We start from the raw sequence: 21888 nt of genomic DNA, 5'->3' as shown, positions 1-21888 counted from the left end.
CTTCCTTCACTTGCAAACACATATCTCAGCATTTTAGATTTTTTCCTTCTTTTACTTTCACAAGCACGCTACCCTCTGTCCATCTGCAGAGATACAAAGAGAACAAAACTGAGACTTATAGACAATGTTTAGCCAATAGTTCTTCTATCTTACTGTAATGTCCATGCAAGCAGAGATCACATTCAAAGGAAAAGAGTTTCTGAGATGCACCAAATCAAGAAAGAATTATTTTCCTTTAAATATTTATCATCTTTTCCTAGCAGGATGAAGTCTGAGAATTCACATTATTTAAACTTACATGCAGGTCACGTTTGCTCAAAGTGACTCAGAAATATTATGGTTAATATTTGCAAGGAGAATCATAACTCTTCCACCCTGAATGTTTTTTTCTCCAGTCTTACATGGGTGGTAGTTGTCATACATTGTATTCATTGTGGAACAGAATTTAAATGCAGATGCCTTTGTTTGAACAATGTTTATCAACTACAGGACTTGAGACCTTGCAACAGAATCCAGCAATGCATCCTTCCTATTGATGGCCTCTCTTTCATCCAGATCCCCATGACTATTATCAGAACTTACCACTGCTGGTGAGCAGTCACTCACTTGAAGGAATCGTACATGGACGTCTTTACTTCCTCCACTAAGCTGAAGGAACAGTTGAAGTGGCAGTGTTCACACTTCCCAAATGCTCCTAAATCATCCCTAAGGATTACTTAACTCCAGGACATCTTTAAAGAAAAGTCTGTGCATTTGGGACCCCCCTAATGTTATACCAAACAATAGGTTTTTCTAATAAATAACAATAGAAAGTCTTAGTAGGGCATTCTCATGACTCTAAAACCTTTGTTAATTTAAACTACAGAAGTTGATCAGTTGATTATTTATTTTGAATATATTCAACATATGGGTTTAAGAGAAAAGCATAAGCAAATTGAGTAATTGCACTAATTGCTCTAAAATGTAAATGAAAAACAGCAGCTCCATGGAATTCCTCATATCTTTTATTTGCTGTTATTCAAAGTAAATTAAACCTTATCTTTTTAGGCTTCTCAGAACCTACAGCACAAATGGCATTTTAAGATACCAGAACAGTACTCTTGGCTATGTTGATGAATGTTAGCATGCGTGCCTGTGTAGTTCAGTTGGTCCAAAAATCTACAAATTAAACCAACATATACACAACCTTAACAAAGAATACTGATATTATTTAACAAAAGAAGACAACTCGTTTGTGTCACTGGGAAAACAATATTTTCCCTAACCTCAAAATACTTGTTCTATTTCACTTAGTCTTTTTTTTCCCTTCCATATGATTTTATTTTTTTTAAAAAAAAAAAAAAAAAAGGTAAGTTAACTATGCCTGTAGAAAGTTCCTTAGCATACTGTGTTTTGAAGACTGAAGACGCTAATGGTGGTCTATCAGTCCCAGGAGTAGATGCTGCTCATAGATCCCACTGGCTTTGAAACTCAGCGTGACAGGAGTTACTGACTGTCATAGATACTGTTCTCAAGACGGCTTCTATATACTTGACACTCAAAATCTGCTATCATTGGCATGAATGCCAAGAGTTTTATTCCCAATATCACGATTCTTTCTACTGTAAACTAGCATAGTCCTGGGAATATCAAGCACAGTGAACCTCTATGCAGGTGCACAACACAAAGTCTAGAAAACGTTTAAATACTACTGGAACACTTTTGATGTTTAGAAAACAGAACATAGCTGTGAACTCCAAAGGGAAATTTAACCCATCCCAGGTAAGAATCTGGTGCCTACAACTATCATCTTTTTTGCTAGGACAACAATATCCTATCTAAATTACCAACATTATTTTTAAAAGCTAAACCTAATTACGTGTTTGGGAAAAATACAGTTATCACTAAAGAGTTTATTTTGTCATTTGTACACAGTATTTCTTATTGTTGTGAATCACAGTCATCAGTAAAAAGTCTTTCACTATAGATATATCCTTGTATGCAATCTCCTTGAAAAGTCTGTGGATTAATTTTTATGGAAAGAAGCTAGGCAGTATACTCTGCTGTCAGATATTACAGAATACTTTGAATTAGTCTCTCATGGTAGTTTTTAAAATGGTTAGCAAAAATATTATCTGAAGTCATTATTCTGTTACATTTTTGGAGTTTTATATTTTTATGGTTTTTATGTCTGCTGATAATATAGAAAATACAAAGTGAAAAAATCAAGGTAAAATATTTCTGAAATGAAAATGAGGTGACCTAATTTAACAGACTGGCCTAATTGATCTTAGTTTCATTTGACTAAGAGCGCATAGTGAAATAAATGGAAATGTGAAGGATTTCTACTTAGTCAGGAACATTAAATTACTGAAGTAATAGACTTTCTTTAACCTCACTTTCTATGAAGTCTGAAACGCCCCATGACCAGATCAACACCACTTCTATGCTCTTCAGACACAGTGTAAATACTTTTAATATTAGGTACAGTACAATACTGAGAGGCTTACTGGATGTTACAGACATACATTAGGGTGGACTTAAACCTTACAGTCTGTGATTTGTCATTCATTTACTTGTTCAAACATATAAACCGCTATTTCACACTTCATCAATACCGTTTTCTCATAAATGAGCCATGGATGTTATAATATTGTGGACTTTTCACATAGTAGATTGTGACAATTTTGGCAGATGAGTAAAATTTATTCCTTCTATTCCTTCTGAAATTTCTCTTCCAGATTTCACTGTAATAAGAGTACACCTGAGATGTCATTTTTCCTCCTCTATCACCATTTTTCTTACATCAAAAGAAATTAATGGAAAAAAAAGATTGAAAGTTGGCCACGTACCCATCTTCTCAAATTTTCTGAACATTCTGCATCGTTATGACATGCTAGATGACAAAGTATGATGTTAACAAATGTTGATGGATTTTTTAAATATATCTACACAATGTTTAAACAGAAAAGAAACATAGTTTACTTCACAGATATAGCATTTTAGTGAGATGAATACTAAGGATTATTGACCTGAGAGCTAAATATTTGATGAAGTGAAGTTAAAAGTCAGTATTTTCAAAATGGACAAAATATTTTTTGATGTAACACAACTAAGAACTGTTCATACTGGTAGCATGGAACTTATCTGTCTATATCAGGAGTACCAAATGTGTCCATGTACGGAAATTTCTCAGTGCATTTCTGAGTGTATTTCACAAACTTCATAGATAACATAGTATGTGTGTACACAACATATATAATTTACATATGTAGATTTTTATATGTCAATATATTCAGGTGCTCATTTTCATTCCAATATAGAAACTTAGAAATTAATACATTATGCATAATTTTAAAAAGAAAGGTTAATTTTCCTTTGTTTACCTTATTCTTGTTATGACACTCATGTACATAGAATTGCCACAGATTTCCACAGATCTCGCTTGCCTAGAAGTCTGAGTTATGAAGCAATCAGAGTAAAAAATGCACTTCAAAGTTACAGGCTACCAAAATGCTTTTGCTTGCAGGGCAGTAATTTGCACCTCAATAAAAGCAGAAGCAGGCCAGGCTTGCATTAACACTTCTGTGTGTTCTTCATCAGATCACTGGGGAGAATGACTGCTTGTGAAGGAGGTCTGGAAAGTTACCAAGTTGAAGCTTCTAGAAGTTACAGATATAGTGCAAATACTGGATCAGGGTTCAGTGTATTCACTTTGCACGAAATTCCATGTTAACCTACATAGCTGGCATCTCAACTGTGTTAAAAGTATTTCCTTCCTTGATACAGCAGATATAACACGATGCATTTAAAATCAGCATATGATTACAATTATTGAGAACAGGGAAACTAAAACGGGCTGAATAATAATGATACACCTAGCAGAACCAATAGAAGACAAAGTTTAAAGGAATCATGACAGCGATGGCAGATCTAGCAAACGTAACAGACACAAACCAATATGATAAAACAGAATTAGAAAACAAAGGTGTCATGTAATTTCAACATTTTTCAGAAAACTCGGCATACACTTCCATATAATTGAACAGAACTTGATTAAAGAGAAAGATGGAAAAGCATTACATTATTAGGGAAAACAGTGGGTAAAAAAACAATGAAAGCTCTGAATTTTCCTTTCTCCTAGGGGTCTTTAATTAATAACAACTGGAAGTGAGCAAGTGAGAAATCAAACTTTGAAATGTAGCAGGACAAGACTTTAAACAAAATTATATTGCATATAAGGAGCTTTGTAGCATGTGACAATTTGACTATGATTAATCATATTTTCAGATCCCACTTCATATGCTAGGCAGTCTTAAAGGAAATAACGATACATACTAAATACAAACAGTTTAAGCAGTGGGAATAGGTGTTGCAATAGAGGGATGAAAATCCACTTCAGTAAACTATTTGTTTAATGTGTGCTATTCCCTATAAATAATACAAGCAAAGTCACTTAGCTGCTGTGGAGTAGCTCTTTCTCCAAGATATGTTGTTAAGATTGATATCTGGTTCTACTGATTTTGGTCTCCCAGACATCTTTGTGAGCTCCACCATCCACACACACAACATGAACAGAAAAGTTGGCCCAATATTCAGTTCCTTGGCCAAAAAAAAAAAAGGTAGAAAGAAGCAGAACACTATATATGGACGGAAGGAGAATATTTTACATCCTATGCCAGAATAGACGTCTAAAGCAGGTGGTGCCATTTCTTTTCATTTACTACAGAGTGATACAGCTTACACAGAGTAACTAATGGATAACTACAGGTAAGATGAATCCCACCCGCGGAGACAAAGTAGATGCTTGCATGGAATTAAAATACTAGGAAACTTTTTAAACAATGTTTGTAAGGCAATTCCCTCCTGACAATTACAGGGTGTCACAGAATCACAGAACAGCAGAGGTTGGAAGGGACTTCTGGAGTCCATTTAATCCAACCCCACCTGCTCACAGCAGGGTGAGCTACAAGAGGTTGCTCAGGACATTGTCCAGTTCAGTTCTGAATATCTACAAGGGCAGAAATTCCACAATCTCCCTGGGAAACCTGTTCCAGTGGTTGACTGCCCTAACAGTGTAAAAAGAAAAAAAAAAATAATAATTTTTAATTAAATTTTCAATTTGTGTCAATTGACACTTGTCCTGTCAGTGGGCACCACTGGGAAGTCTCTGGCTCTGTATTTACAAGGTCCCTCTGATAAGGTAAGATCACTTCCTGAGCATTCTGTTCTTAATGCTAAGAAATCACAACTCCCTCAGACCCTCCTCCTATGTGAGGTGCTACAATCCCTTCATCATCTTCATAGCCTTTTCCTGAACACACTTGAGTAAGCCCATATCTCTCCTGTAATGGGACCAGAAATGGCCACAGGATTCCAGATATGGCCTAAGCAGTGCTTTATAAAGGGAAAGAATCAGCTAGCATTGACCCAGTCTCAAAACTTTCCCTGTTATCGTCCAGGATCATGTTTGGCCCAACACAGCCCTTTGAACCTGTCAGTTCAGACAGTTTTCAGCCCATCTCACTGTCCATTCATCTACTCCATACATCACCAGCTTGTCTGTGAGGATGTTGTGACAGAACATGTTGAAAACCTCACTAAAGTCAAGACAGACAACATTCACTGCTCTCCCATTGTCAACCAAGCTAGTCATCTCATTATAGAGGGCTACTGGATTGGTAAAGCACTATTCTCCCTTCATAGCTCCATGCCAACTATTCTTAATCACACTCTTGTTCCTCCTTCCAGAGCTGTTGCTCTGTCAGCTTCCCAGGAATTGAGGTGAGGCTGACTGGCCTGCAGGTCCCCGAACCTTCATTCTTGCCTTTCTTGAAGACAGTTTTCTTCCAGTCACCAGAAACCTCTCATGATCACCATGACCTTTGAAAGATTATCAGGACTTGCCTCACAATGACTTCAGCCAGTTCCCTCAGCATTTGTGGGAGCATCAGTGTATTAGGTCCAACAGACCTGTGTATGTCCATTTTTATTAAACGTTCCCTGACTTCATCCCCTTAAAGGGTGAGTCTTCCTTGCTCCAGAATTTCTCACTGGTCTCAGTGAGACTCCCAAAGCCAGGGAGTCCCAAAGGCCAGTCTTACCTGTAAAGAATGAGCCAAAGAAGGTACCGAGTACCTTGGGCTTTTCTGTGTCCTTTGTCATTAGGTTCCCTCACTAGGAGGCCTGCATTTTCCCTAGTCTTACTTTTGCTGCTGTATAGCCTGTACAGAAGCCACTACTACAGAAGGGGTCTGTAAATGTGCAGACCAAATTTCACCAAATTTGGGGAAATTATTTTTCAAGCTGGTAGTAGAATACATTTGAGCTCCATAATCTAGACCAGAGGCACCAAGTGAACAAATCCTCACATGTCTTCAAAGATCTTTGGATACCTGAGGAAACTACCTCTAAAGAAAATTTCTTTGGCCATCTTCATGTCGAAGAAGTTTCAAAACTCAGATGGAAGCTCTTCTGCTATTGTAGTTGTGATCAGGAGAATATTCACCTCAGCACGAGCATGGTCATATGAATAGGGATATGAAGTTTGCATACAGAACTCTGCAGAGTGCTAACAGATGCTTTTATGTGATGAAAAACTTAGATCATTCCCTCTGGTCTCATAAAAGCTTTTCTATAAACATGTATTTTTCTGAGAACAAATTTATTTACAAAACATTATTTGCCACAAGCAATGGCATGGTAGTTGAAATGCATACCTGTAGACCAGACCAAAGAATATACTTTTCCGCCAAACAGATCCCATCTCTCACAGGCCTTTTCTAGAGGGCCCTGAAACTTTAAACTCTCTTAGAATTTGCTGTAATGTATGAACTCATTGTCAGATGAGAATAACAACACTAAAACATATGAAAAGTATGTAGTACCCATCTTCCCCAGAGTGCAAGTTACCGACGGTGGACCATCAGTCTTTTTTTCCCAAGTTTTAGTAATACAGGTTATTAATAAATACACTAAGTCTAGTACGCACGGAAACGTACAGCAAGTTTTAACAGCTTAACACATTTCTTCTGCTATGGATACCTCAGTGTATTAAGGATCTTACTCATCCAAGAGCATTTCTTATTTGGCTTTATAATAGTCCTATTTCTTCCATTGAGCAAAGCATACATTTGCTTAAGCATCAACACAATGACAAATATTAATTTTGGGGATGCACTGTTCTTCCTCATCTACTGTTTCCACTTCAAAAAAAAACGATCCAGCCATGAAAATAAGCTATTGAAAGATATTGCCTTTTAGGTCTCTTTCTGTGTACCTCATAACTTATGTATGTTCATGTATATTGAACATATTGATACTGGAATCATGGCAGCAATACCGGTTTTCTTTAACTCCCAAGCGATGTTCCACTCAAGAAGAGAGATTTAAAGCCCTCTTCTGCTTTCTAAGGCAGCCTCTTTAAGAGGAAGAACTAGGAGATAAATCTCTCTGATGCTTTTACAGGGAAGGTGAAAGGAAAGTATGTGTCAACTCTAATCTTCTTGGTATGTTTGGATCTCCCACTTTCAAAGAGGAAGCAGATGGTGGTCAACTGAATTGTAGTAGGCAATACTGTGGTCTTGGTGACTTTTAGGTGTCTTGATATTGTATAAGACAATAAGCAGGATTACTGTGGACTCCAAAGAGTTCACCTGGTGACAAACAAGCCACAGACATTGAAAGAAATACTTAGAAAGCGTATGGCATATTCTGTGCAAATATACTTCACACTGAGGATATCAAAGAATAAGAAAAAAAGAGATTAACAGACTTTGTTAAAACTTGACACACATTTTTCTTCGCTACTTCTGAGGGAACCTTTTTAAGCCAGTAGTTATCCACTAGATGTGGAGCTTGAGATTTATTTCCATGTAGATTCATATCTTGATCTGTTGGGAATCCACAGTGGTATACCAGATGACTTGACCTCATGAGGTCAGGCACAGTATCAGGATGCAATTCTGGGAGAAAGAATTTAATCTGTATACTTATGTATGCATGCTGAGAATGAAATCTACATGGACAAGCATTCACAGGAAAACAATTGTTATTCCAATTGTTATATAAAAAATTTTTTTACTTGTCTTTTGGCATCACTTTACACATATCTTTCATAGTCTAGAATCCTTTTTAAACTTTCTATGTGATTTAAATTGATGAATAAACCCATTTTTTCCTACATAAACCCCCAAGCAAAGAATGAAAAGCAATAAAAAAAAACACCTCTCCTTGGCTTGATGGGTATTCATTTTGTAGAAATCGTCTTTATAAAAGTACAGTTTAAAAATGTAGTCCAAACCAATCAATATTCCCCAATATTTAACTACAGAACTCATAGGGTTTTGTGTGTTCTTTTAATTCCCCAAATTTATTTCTGAGAGAGTTGTAATGTTCTTACAAAAGTACTGCTTTCAAAATATGTAGCCATCATCTGCCTCATTTTGGAATGAGAAATGGCAAGTTAATTATATTATATATAAAAACAATTCCCTCAAGAGACAAAAAGCTATTTTTCTCTATACTGATTTTACATTCAAAAATGTTAATAATCATACTCATATACTTATATACTGTAGCCATAGAGATACCTCCTGAATTCATAGGTATGTACGATGAAAGCTACACCCAAAATCCTGAAAACTTTACTGTAGTGAAGTGAAACTGTTCAACTGCTGCCTGCCTGCCAGCATTATAGCAGCCTTCAACCTGCTCCTGTATTGATCTAGTAGCCTACGTGGCAGAACATGAAGAATAACCATCTGTGTCAGGTACGGCAGCAGGTGCCGTATCCATTGAACAGGCTGCTGTCCGATTACAATAAATCTCTTTCAAGCACCTGGCAACCTTGACAGACACTTTTATCTTTGTATAAAAACACCCCACCACCTCAAAAAGTCGTCTGAATAGAAATGAGAAACTCAACAGATAACATCAGTTGATAAAGGCCAGAAACTGAATCCACTGCAGATATACTGTGAAGTCTCGTGTTTAGATTCATGAGGCGTTCCTTATCATGCCCAGCAGTAGTGTCTGCTCATCGTATGTTTCAGTACTATATTGCTAACATTTTCCTAAGGCAGAACTTAAAGCAGGATAACAGGTAAAGATAAACACTCCATCACTAACATTTTACAAATTTATGTTTGCACAGATGAGGCTTGTGCAAATAAAACCAAGTAAGATAACTTGTCACGAGAAGATCTGAATAATTACAACTTTTCAGTACATCTATCCGTAAGTCTGTAACTGCAGTTTCTGTAGGCAGAAGGTACAAATCAAGAACACCTGACCAGATTGTTTTCGAAAATACTTTAACAGTCTCACCTGCATTTATTAGTAGATGTGTTTTGAACTCAGAACTACTATTTACTATGTGGGTTAAAAGTAGTTCTTGAAACACGCTACCCAGCTGAACGTTTAAGAAAGTACCCCGACTTAACAAATGATAGGTCTCCATAACTGGATCATGTGGTTTTGACTCCAGTAATTGTTGAACTTCCTCTTTTGTCAGCTGCTTAGTAGGAGTTAATAATTTTGTCAAGTCTATATTTATCTCTTTAAAGGGCATAAGTAATGAAAATTATGATTATAAAGAGGTGGCCTTTGAAGGAAAAATAGTCAGACAATATGAACCAAAACAATGAAAATGAGTATTTGATTCTTGTGAAGGAAAAGGCTGAACAGACAGTTCTATCAATCACAGATGTGTGTTTATTTCTTGCAGTGGGATGCAAGGCTGACAGTTCTGTGAACTCCACTGATTATGTTACGAAGAAAATAAATACCCATACCCAGAAGTAATAGCAGTAGTTCCCATTAGTGTGTACCAGCTGGTTAATATCACTGAGTTCATCCAAAACATCTCATAAAATGGGGACTGTTTGCTATGCTGAACTTGGTCTGAGAATTCATCAGTTTTATTCCAGTCATAGAACATGTTGCATATATTTGGCTTAACTCACTTAAAGAATCAGCAGACTGGTATTTGATGTTTGTGAGCTTCTGGCGGATGGAGGAAGCAGTAATAGTCAGATACTCACTAGGAAGAGACATCTGCATTTGAGTTTCACAACTAACGAACAAACAAAGGAAAGATACCTGGTTTTAAATACGTATTTTAGTAGGGGAATGAGAAATTATTGAAGGACTTTGTAATCTCCACAGGTCTTCTGATGCTGAAAAGACACTTGACAATTCATCAGGACCCTTTCTGAAGCAACCTAGAGAGAACTGAAGCTGCACTTGTAGAATCAGTTGTAAACTGTAATCCACAGGAGAGTAATGACTCATTATTTAATTCTATTTCAGCCCCTGGTATGTTACTAATTACTGAACTCATGTCTGTGGCAGATAAAGCAACAGTCTGGTGCTGCTCTAATGATGCAACTTGTGTAGGGAAAACAGAAAGTGTCATTAAGGAACTAGTGATAAATGAGATGGTATCATAATTATGCTGGGGAAGAGGTACTGACCTTAGATCTATGGAAATATCAGTAGCTGCATATGGTACAGGTGTGATACTAGACTTTTTATTTTTACTGAGACCTGAGGAGCAGAACCAAGAAAGTGTGAAGAGAGAACATCTGTTGAGGTTGCTATCCCGAATGCTGTTGAAGACTCTCCAGTGGCAATTAGTCCTCCTAGTCCATAGCTCAATTTAGCCAACTTACTGGTCAGAACTATCCCACAGCTGAAAATACCTGCCTTTTTCAGATCTTTAAGGACAAAAATGTAGAAAAGAAATATACAAAACCCAAACCACCCAACAAAAAAAAAAATCACTTAAGAGAAAAGAAAAAAATGAACAACTTTGGCCCTGGACTGAGTCTGCAGCAAATTACAAGGCCACCAAAACCTCGTTCAGTCTTACCAAAGCATTATCTAGCAGACAAATACAACTCTGCAAATCATATTCTTAATAAAAGTGTAGAAGCAGTTTTAGTCACCTCAAGAGCTGAGTAAATGCAAACCTTCCTATTACTCATATTCTATATGAGGGCCAGCATCAGAACAAGTGGCACTGCTCAGAACAGAAGTATTAAATTTTCTAAATCAAACTGCTAATGTGAATCAATATAAAATAAATCAATTACAAACCTTATTCATTGAGAACATCAGCCAACTAGCTGACATGATATTTTGGAAGATACACAGACGTAGCTACATTTACCAACTGCATTTCACTCAGTGTCATTACTTAAATCAAAAAAGAATATTACCTATTAAAAATGCAACAAAAGCTTAGGTATATCCCCAAAAGACTAGTCTGTACAAAAATCAAATGTTCAGTAAAACTCAATTACCCAAATTAAAAAAAAAAAAAAAAAACCACAACAAAAAAGAGGGCTCTTGGCTTATTTCTTATATAAGTAATTGCTTTGAAAGAGTACATAAGCAAAAAATTCTGAACCTAACTGTAAAGAGGATGCCTTATAGATGTGCTATCTGTATAACACCTAGTTTTAGTAAAATGAAGGGGCCACAATAAAGGTACAATCTTTAAATAAAACATTGCACTTCCGCTAGTGTTGAATTTTCTTCAAGTATTTTAAAAATAACAGCATAGGCAATTTTTTAGCTTCCCCAAAACATCACTGTAAACAGTTAGAATGGCAGAGCTGTTGAGAGGCTTGTTCCAGATTTTTTTAGTGAAAAAAAATCTACATGCACAGAAAAGGAAGCACTCAGAAAAGCTGTGAACTCGGAAAGAAAAAACAAAGTCCCCATGGAGTGAGGGAAATTATCCTTCTGCTGCTGGCTAGCCAAGGAAGAAGGGAAGATTGGCATCAGGGTCAGAGAGCACTGAATACGGTATGAGGCATATGAAATTGCACAGTCTAGCAAAGAACTGAAAACCAAGTTAAGAGATAGTGCAGTTTTCCTTATTGGACGTGTAAGATGCTGCAAAAAAATATTTTGAGAGAAAAAGAGTAATTTTCCAGTTCCATTTAAGTGCAATTAAGAAAGGATGATGGATTAAATAAGCAGAATAGAAGGCAGCACAGGAAGCAGAAAATAACATTATTAAGAAGCAAATGAATACATTTTTAATATTCTTACCAATTAAAAAACACTAACAAGGAAGGAAGTTTGATATACGCATTACTTCAGAAGCTTTTTGTACTTACCTTGGGACACCTCTCCTGGATGAAAATCAGGAGAAGCATGTTTAGACCAAAGTTCCATAGACACAGCCAGGGCTGATGGAAGGTCATTGTCTAAAGTCTCAGCAGGAAACTCTTCAGCCACTTCAGTGACAGTTTTCTTGCTTTGGGGGATAGTAGGTAAACAGGTGATATTGTTTATTCCATCAACACAAAGAAACCCAGTGGAGCAGGACTGTATAAGGCAATCATTGTAATTAAGCTCACAGCTTCGTCCCTGAAAGAGAATTTTTAAAAAGCCATTTTTGAAGGCAATTTACATTTCATAGTCACATTAGTTCAAATTATTGCTTTCCTTTGATTCTAAAATGATGTTTGCTTATATTAAGCTGTCCACACTTTTGAAAGCAAATCTAATCATGTGGAAAATATTGCTTAAGTAATTTAGTAGTACAGTTGTATATGTTTTAAATTTTAACTAAATGATATTTTGACTCTGACTTAGTATTACAAACTATCAATAAAAATAATTTCTCCACAGATTTGTAATTGCAAAGTGTCAAAGGCAGTATTGTCACCATTAATAAAAAGTGGCTAAAATCTTCACCTTCAGTTAGCATGCAGCCATACAGACAACAGAGGACTTAGCTATCTAAAAACCTACAGTTTGTTCTGACTGTCAAGTTAATGTTCTTTCTTTTTGTACACCATAGCTCAGTATTTTTTGCCTGTTACCAAATCCTCACAGAGCACCTTGTTAATACATTAAGTTCACAGATAGCTCACAGAAAAGAAAAAAAATGTAGTGGCAGTCTCAAATTGGACCTAGCACTCACTTTTTTTTTATTTTTTATCAAGACCAACAATACATGGGAAGCCTGAAATATCCTTCCTAGTAATAAATTAAAAATGTTCATATTCAGTGGTCTGTAAAAAGGCAAGAAATAATGCATTTCTTTTACAGCAATAATTATGTGAATTAAATGCATTACTGAAGTGTGAAATAAATATATGCTGAAGCCAGGCCTGGGTTCATTTTATTTTCATTTCTGTTGTAATGAACTAATGGGCTATGTGAAGAGATACAGCTAACTTAGCTAACCCAGAAGGATCCTATATATCTAGACAGCCATTTAAAATACCCACATTGTCATCCCTGAAAGACGTGCATCTCTGACAACACATCATCTGGCACACAACCACACAGAACTACACATTAGCTTTGGTGTTAACGAATGGATTTTTTGAATGGGCTTGTTCATGGTTTTTTCATCACCGTTGCCAGGCTATGAAATATAACCACAGTTTTAGCTCTTTTGCTGCATCTTACCATCCACTGCTTTAGGCAACTGCTGACAGAGATAGCATATCGTCAGGCCTTGGAAACCCCAAACCAGTGGCGGTTAGATGTATATCCTGCAATCACTGTTTCATGACTAGAATGTCTTAAACATCCAAGTTCTACTTTTAAAATAAAGAATGCTAGCTAGAAGGAGATGTTTCGCCCTTTGAAGGAAAGGAGTAAGCCTGACCTCCTCGTTGAGGCTTCTGATTTGCCAGCTCAGTTTCCTGCCTTCTCTTAATATATGCATGGAAAATAATGCAAAACCGTAAAGAGAACTTCTAGAAGCTAGCTGGTACAGTGCATAAATATCAATTTTGAATCTAACCTCTAACTACTGCAAATTTGTTCTGCCTTTTTTTTTCCAACACAAAGACAGAAGACACATAAACAGTGGAGAAATCAAAATTTTACTGCTTATGTATTAGCAAAATATTTATTCTGTTAGCTGAAAATTCCATAAAGCCAGCCCAGAAAGGGTCTGAAAATTAAAAACTAGCAATATGGGGTCAATATTTGAATCTGACCAAGTCTTTGAAATAGGTGTCTTCTAGGTCATCTGTTAATAAGAAGAAGGTATAAATATCTCAGGGATGAGTTAGAATTGTTTGTGGAAGTGTTCATTGGCTCATGTCAAAACCAAACCAGACCTGGTCTAACAAGTTCGTGATATTTGCATCTGTATGTCTACATCTAGCTATATATATATATCATTTAATGAGTTTCAGTGTCTGGAAATGTTCTCTGTTTCTTCATTTAGCAGCACAGACATAAAGTTTGGGATTGGGTTTAAGACTGAGACATTCAAATTTAGGTGTCATGTAGTAACTGCAAGCATGCTAGGAGTCTAAACTCCCATTAACGTTAGTACAGATTCTGAGGGAGTTTACTGCTTAAATGCAGGTGTCTAGTATCGCTTTTGGAATTGCTGGGTATCCTGTCTGAGTTCCAGCTTACAAACCAGGAACTGTAGGTTTCACACAGGTCCTACGTCATTGTACCTGCTGTATGAAGGCATAGCAGATACTCTATAGACTGTTTCAAATAGCATTAGGTGCCTATGGTTAGGCAATCAAATCACACTTTTAGCCAAAAAAGTCAAGAAAGCTCCAGAAGCTAATCAATCACCCTAATATAGATCCAGGGCTGGATTTGGAAACCAAATGATTTTGGGATGCTCTTGTATCTCTGAGGCAGCTAGATGGTGTCCACAGATGTAACAAAATCTGTAGAAAACTTATAGCCAACTGTGGTTGCAGGAATCTGGGGAAACCTCAAAATGGCATCAGACACCTAGGTTGAGGCTTTAGGTGTCTGGGACAGTCAAACAACCCTTTAGGCTGCACTGACCATATCCATTATATTTCCATTCAGAATAATGTGAATATAGGTACCCAGTGCAGAGATAGGCACCTACATGAATTTCGGTCTCTGTAGCTCAAATTATATCCCAAACCACCTGCTAGATCCAGAAAAGGTTTGCTAATGTCTGAAACAGCATTTAGACTGCAAAAAAGACACAAAGATCTTGCAATCTTTCAACACACGCATTCTGTCATTATTTTATACTTCTGTGGTTTTGTTTGCACTTAGAATAATGGCGGAAGTAGTGAAAAATTAATATAATACTTTTATCCCCAAGGAAAAATATTGTGAAAATGGTATCATAAATGTTTTAATGATGTTGAAGTATTATGATATTAGCCTCAAAAGTTAAACTCAGTGCAAATCACATTGACGCTTGAAGAAGTACGTTCTTTTAATACTATGAACTACTGAAGCCTGATATCCTGTAAAGTGTGTCTTACGTTTAACATTGAAGAGATATGATTTCCAACTGAAGCTTCTCCTGCAACTGGGGCACATGCAAGAAAATTGAATTAAGTTCTCTAGTGCTCAAAAAGCATGTGCTCATTGCACGCTTTCCCTCAGACAAGATGCTTAAATAATCTCTCTTGTCTACCTAGCTAGCTATTTACACAGAACTTGAAGCAACTTACATTTTCTGAGATCTCTATCAACTCTATTAAATTCACTTATGATCTTCAGAAACTGTAGAAGGTACAAAAGAGAAAAAGGCAGAATGCGGACATAGAATTACTTTTCTTACAAGTAGTTTAAATCATTCAATGTTTAAAATGAAAGAGGTTACACTGAGGTTTTTGGAATGATTTAGGTACATCCGTGCTTGTTTCAATCATGTTCTTAATTTGTTTTGTCAAGCAGATGAGCTATCTGGTAAATTCATGGCATCTTACAAAATCACTCACTGTATCGGTATTCCAAAGCACAAAGGAACAGCAGGCCAATTTATATGTCGGATGTCCACACAATGATAAAAAAAACATTTCCTCCTTGCTTTCTTCTAATTCCACACAGCACAATGATCAGTTTGAATTAGATTTCTGTCTAATAATCTTTCTTCATCCTATAAAATGTAGGTTTCTTTCTGACTTCCACTGTGAAAAACTAGTGCATTTTTATTACTGCTACATGTAATGGTGAAGAGCATTTGATTATGATTTTATGACTCATAGAAACAAAGCAGATGTGGATAACCTCCACTGTGCATGAAGGGTACATTAAATAGTCATAGATAAATTTGATAGCCTTGAAAGTGTCTGTAAATGCTTTAACAGTTTCCATGCAGGCAGATGCTGCAGATTTGTATTTAAAAGTAGGTATATATCTATAGATGTTTCAATTTAAAAAGTAAAGATTTATTCCATATACCACTAGCTATGCTTTTCTTCTCAAAATTTATGAGAAATTTCATGATCCATACTTTATGATCCATACTTCAGATAGCATTATATACATAGACTACAGAAGATTTACTTAACACACACTGTAGCTGGAGTTCCTTGAATAATTATTCTCTGGGAGTTCCACTGTTTCCACCCCACACTTACTCACGGTTAGGAACCAGAACCTGTCAGGAGCCAACCAAATACACATCTTGAAAAGTTTAGACCCTAACTCCTTATCTTTCTTACTGAAGATAGGTATGTTAAACATTTTTCCTTTTTTTTTTTTAATGTTTTCTTTCTCTGCTGTGGACTTCCCAAAACATAGTGGAATCTGAGGGACTGAAGATGGAACGGTGAGTAACGGAATAAAAGCAAATACAATACACCTTAAATTCCAGCTACTTCACAGGGTTGTTACTTTTTCTTCTGCAAGGGCTTGTTCTACAACATACGGTACAGTTAATGCCCAAGCTATGTACTAATAAAAAAGTTGCCCCCGTGGGTCAAATATCTATCTAGCTCCATCATCAGTGAGCTATAAGTGAATACTTGGGGAAGAATAGAGGAAGAAAACAAGCAAAGTTTGCATCTGATAATTCACCAAATATACCATTCCAACTTCTGGCAATAAGTAAGTCAAAGGCTCCCTGAGCCAGGGTAACATTCAGAAGAGCAATTTAAATAACAATGAACCTATCCTCCTTTTAACCCAGTTTTAGACTTATCTCTACTTTTGGTCTCTAAAGTATCATGCAACACTGACTTGTACCAATGAATTTTGCACTAAGCGAAAAAATAATTTCTTTATACAGATTTTAAGTTCCTCTCTGGTGGTTTTATTTGGCACCCAGAAGATTTTTTTTTGTGAGAAATAAATAGCAAAAAAAAATGTGTAATTGATCTTCTCCATTACAGTTGTTCATGTAGGTTAAGTATAAATATTTCATGAGCAAAATGAGATTATTTAACATGAGGGTTAGACGGTTTTCTGTATAAAAAGACTGTGTCCCTCAACTGATATATCCTTCATCATCACCTGACCTTGTTTTGAATGACAGCCTGCTTTTGAAGACAAAAAGAAAGCAGTTGCTACGGACTGTGGGGCAGTATCAACTGCACCCATTGTACCCTGTAAAAAGCACCCTACAAAAAAAATTGTATTCATTCTCGCAGGCCAGTCTCTTCCTTAAGATAGTCTGTCAGTAAATTTAGTCAGATTATATGCATTATTAAAATCCATTTTCAACCTACTACATCTTACGGTAAAATACAGATTTTACAAAATCGTGGGCAAATAGTCACTGCAACTGGCAGAAAGTCCTGGTGACTGGAAGAAAGCATATGTCACTTGTGTCTTCAAGAAAGGCAAGAAGGAAGATTCAGGGAACTATAGGCCAGTCAGCCTCAATTCCTGGGAAACTGATGAAGCGATGACACCTGGAAACCCTTTCTTGGCACAGGAAGGACAAGAGGGTGATTAGGAATAACTGGCATGGAGCTATGAAGGAGAAATGGTGCTTTACCCATCCGACAGCCCTCTGTGATGAGATAACTGGCTTGGTGGACAAGGGGAGAGCAGTGGATGTTGTCTATCTTGACTTTAGTGAGGTTTTCAACACTTTCTGTCTTAACATTCTCACAGATAAGCTGGCCATATATGGACTGGATGAATGGACAGTGAGACGAATTGAAAACTGTCTGAACTACCAGGTTCAAAGGGCTGTGCTCAGTGATCAGCAGCACGAACTCCCGTTGGAGGCTGGTCATTAATGAGGTATCCCAAGAGTTCATATTACATCCAATACTGCTTAAGGTCTTCAGTAACGGATGATAGGACAGAGTGCACCCTTAGCAAGTTTTCACGTGACAGAAAATTAGGATGAGTGGTTGATATACCAGATGAGTTTGCTGCCATTTATACTGACCTTAGGAGGTGTGGAGAAGTATGCTGACAGGAACCTCAGGAAACTACTCAGTAAAGGGAAATGCAAAGTCCTGTAACTGGGGTGGAATAACCCCATGCGCCAGTACATGCTCAGAGCCGACACACTAGAAAGCAGCTTTGTAGAGAAGGACCTAGGGGTCTTGGTGGATGACAAAACTGCACAAGCCAGCAACGTGGCCTTGTAGCAAAGAAGACCTGTGAAATCCTGGGCTGCGTTAGCAAAGCCGTTGCCATCACTGGTCTTGCTTTGCTATCCTTGTTCGGGTACCATGGGACCCCACGCCTTGCCTGTAAGGTCATTGCCCCTGCCTACCTTGCTGCTGTCCTTGGCTCCTGGCCTGCCTTCCCTTGTGGAGCAGCCCACTTGACACTTGTGCTCCTTGACATATGCTAGCACGTCTGCTAGCTGTACTGGGGATCCCCTTCAGAGAATGGGTATAGGACAGATATTAATATGGTGCCTGAGAAGAACTGAAGACAGAAGTTTTTTTCACTTTTTAGAATTTTTTTTTTTTTCATTTTATTGCTTGGTTAGCTTCTCCCTCGTTTACTGTAAATGAGAATCTTCTGCTGTAGAAAGAAGCCCTGAAACTGGCTAACATCTGAAAAGTTACTCATTTCTTTCTTGACTTGGTTGCACAGAATCTATGAAGGTAAATCTGAATCTTACTTGCAATAATCTGATCCTTCTATTTTACAGCCATAAATACTCCAAATAAATGGTGCATAGAAATTAAAATAAGCATCATTGTCATCATTTATAAGGAAAAGCCATTCAAATAACAATTTCAAGCTTGGAGTTGTAGAGATAAGAATTACTGAAGTAAGACAAAAAATATCAAAAAAAATCACGTACTCCTTTGTCTCCTTTATATTAGCCCCAAACTATTAAATGACAACATTAAGTTAAAACCTGAAGTGTGATGAGACGAAGCACAAGCTCAAATTGTAGGTACCAACTGCATATCTTCAACTACAGAAGGAAGTGTCATAAAAAGGCAGTGGCAGCATGGAAATTTCAACCTTAGATGAACACAGCACTGGCATTTAGCCACCCTCAAAGGATTCTTTTGGTATGTTAAACAGAGAGAAGAAAACATAGGACCAAAGCCCACAGGGTCAAGCACTCAAAGGAATTGTTTTATTTAGTTTCAGGGAACTTGTTTTCAAAATATCTGTCTGTATGCAACAGTTTCAAATACGAGTATCTTAGTATGTAAAAATATTAATTGGTATGTGAAATAAAATGTTAATTGGTATGTGAAAAAAATATTAATTAGTGTTTAAAAATACTAATATACTCTGACGACTGACAAAGCCATTATATACATTCGCACTTTTCCACTTTTTGTGCATATGAAGTAACTGTTTCTCTGGAATGTTAAATACATTTGTTAGTAAAAGAAACAAACAAAGAACAGCTACTAAAATATTGCACTTTTCAGCAAGGCTGGGTTTTATCTGATTGAGGTTAAAAAGGAAAGGGATTACATATAGCATTTTCTGTGCAACAGTAAACAGTCAGGTTAAGGGAAGGAGGAGAAAGAATATCAGCTTCTCACCACAAATCCAGGCTTACAAAAACAGGCATAACCAAAGCTGGGGTCCTTCTGAACACAGATGCCATGTATGCAGGGGTTGGATATGCACTCATCCACATCCAGCTCACAGTGGAGGCCTTCCCATCCTAGCAGTGAAACAAAAAGCAAAAAACAACCCAAACACAAGACCTGTTAAAATCTAAATCCATTTATTAAGTGTCAGTCAAAAAATCTATAGGTAACTATAACCAATCCTCACATATATAGTATAGGATGGGTATGAGCTGTTTTTGGTGGTGGTTTCTCAAAGAAGAAAAAAGAAAAGAAATAGTTTCACAATAAACAACCCAAACTATATGGTCTTTACAATCATACTCTACTGAACATCTATTAGGGAGGTTAATATTTGCTGACTTCCATTTCTGTAGAGATGTAAGTAAGCAAATAAAAGTAAAACCTGAATAGACTCTTTCATTACTGAATTAACTGACCTGATGGGTTGCCCTTCACCTACCGAATTATCTGTATTGTTATCTCTCTTGTGGTTAAGAACTGGCAAAGGTTAAACACTCCCTGAAAACGTCTTATCTCATTCCAGGTCTGCATAGCCATATTTTTTCCAAAATTTAAACTGAAAGACTATGGAATTTCCTATCTTAATTTTTGACCTTTTTATCCTGTTCATTAAATTTGCGCATTATTGCCACACTGGGGGAGGAAAACTGGAGGTTTAGATAGATGAAAATAGTCAAAATTACACCAAATAAAATAAAGGGAAAAAGTTTAAAAGAGAAACTCTGAGACAGATTATTGTACCAAATTAACGGACAATTTCTGAGCAAATACCGGCTTGTTTTTTAATACCATCTTCTTATACTTGAATACTCAGATTACTGGCATTTTTATTAATACACATGTATTATACAAATCTTTACAACTAAGTACATCCATAAATTAGAGACCAAAAATTGGTCTGGAAGCTGGGTTTTAAACCAGGCGATTTGAGCCTGTCTTTGAACTTGCTCTTTGGAGGCTAAGCTGAACTGGAAGCAGCCCATTTGCTTGGCAAATCCAAACTCAGAATTTTGTATAATATGGCTAGCTATGGAAGAACACCAGACCTTCTGCCGTGATACTTCCATCACCCGTTACAGATTTGTTACTTCTCCAATTAAATTTTCCCATTTCGAAACAACCAACCAAACGCCCTCAGCCCCAACCCCCCCCAGCAGTCTTCAGCTGATACAAATCTATTTGCCCCTGCCCTGCATTTGCCTCGGAGCATGTGTCAAATGGACCCACCAGTTGCATTCCAGTCCTGCTTTAGCTGCCCTGGTAGAAGTGCAGCCTGCCCCAGCTAAAGACCTCAGCTGGGAGGCTGCTATTAGTTCCAACGGCTGCTGTTGCTTTCGAGCTGTCTGAGATGCTGTTAGAATACAGTTTACATCTCTCTGCGCTGCTTCTGCACCTGAACAGCCTGCAGCTGCAGCCACAGATCCTGAACATGCATCTATTATTCTAAGGGTACGGGGGCCTGCTACTGGGAGAATAGCTGACAAAATTCATGATCCATTACAGAACAGATTTGTCAGAGCTAAGTAATTTCCCCTTTCTGGTATCACATGCTGTCACCACACGCTTCATTTTGTTCTCCGGAGGTTTTTGGAAAGCTGCAATCATCTGCCTTGTTCCTACTTCTGTCTTGCCACTGTCCCTTTTCCATGTCACTAAATTATAGCTGTGGATGTGTTGCTGGGTATCTCAGGCTTTCTGCCTTGTGGAAAGTTCTTTCCCATAGTTGCCTTTACAAGCCCCAAAATACTCAGTCCCGTCTCCGTACTTCCAAAGGTGAAGTTTAGCAGAAAAAACCAAAACCTATCCTACGTGAATAGTAGCAGCCTGCAACAAAAGCAGATTTGTTCTAATCACTTCTACTTTCTGTCTCTGGAAGATATTTTTTCTTTATCTTCTAATCCCTTTCTTCAGTTGTGAAACTTTCCAAAAAGCTATTCCTCCCAAAGGTTCTGCCTTTCCACTCCTTGTCTGAGTTGTAAACCTTTCATCTCTTCAGCTGTTTCAGAGACTCAAATAACATTTGAAAATACCACATTAATTAAAAAAAAACTTAAGATATGTAACCACGATGCATATACCTAATGCATGTGGTTCCTTCACCGTGTCTTTTCCTGGTGGAGAAATCACATAGACATCTTTCACCCCTACT

The 21888-nt window shown here is 37.2% G+C and overlaps 1 protein-coding gene across 1 annotated transcript in view; it reads right to left on the bottom strand.

Moving 5' to 3' along the window:
- The window catches only part of EYS (eyes shut homolog), a gene marked incomplete at both ends in the record, with an annotated part of 840074 nt that overhangs the window by 384039 nt on the left and 434147 nt on the right, over positions 1–21888 (bottom strand). The window contains 2 exons of the mRNA XM_082480747.1: positions 12111–12363; positions 19686–19810. Of these exons, the coding sequence (XP_082336873.1) occupies positions 12111–12363; positions 19686–19810 (378 nt within the window). The remainder of the gene's footprint in view (positions 1–12110; positions 12364–19685; positions 19811–21888) is intronic.

This window comes from Vanellus vanellus (genome assembly GCF_965231255.1).
Source record: "Vanellus vanellus genome assembly, chromosome: 3".
Taxonomy (NCBI): Eukaryota; Metazoa; Chordata; class Aves; order Charadriiformes; family Charadriidae; genus Vanellus; species Vanellus vanellus.
The sequence above is the reverse complement of the archived record's forward strand: the minus strand, read 5'-3'. Positions and strand labels throughout refer to the sequence as shown.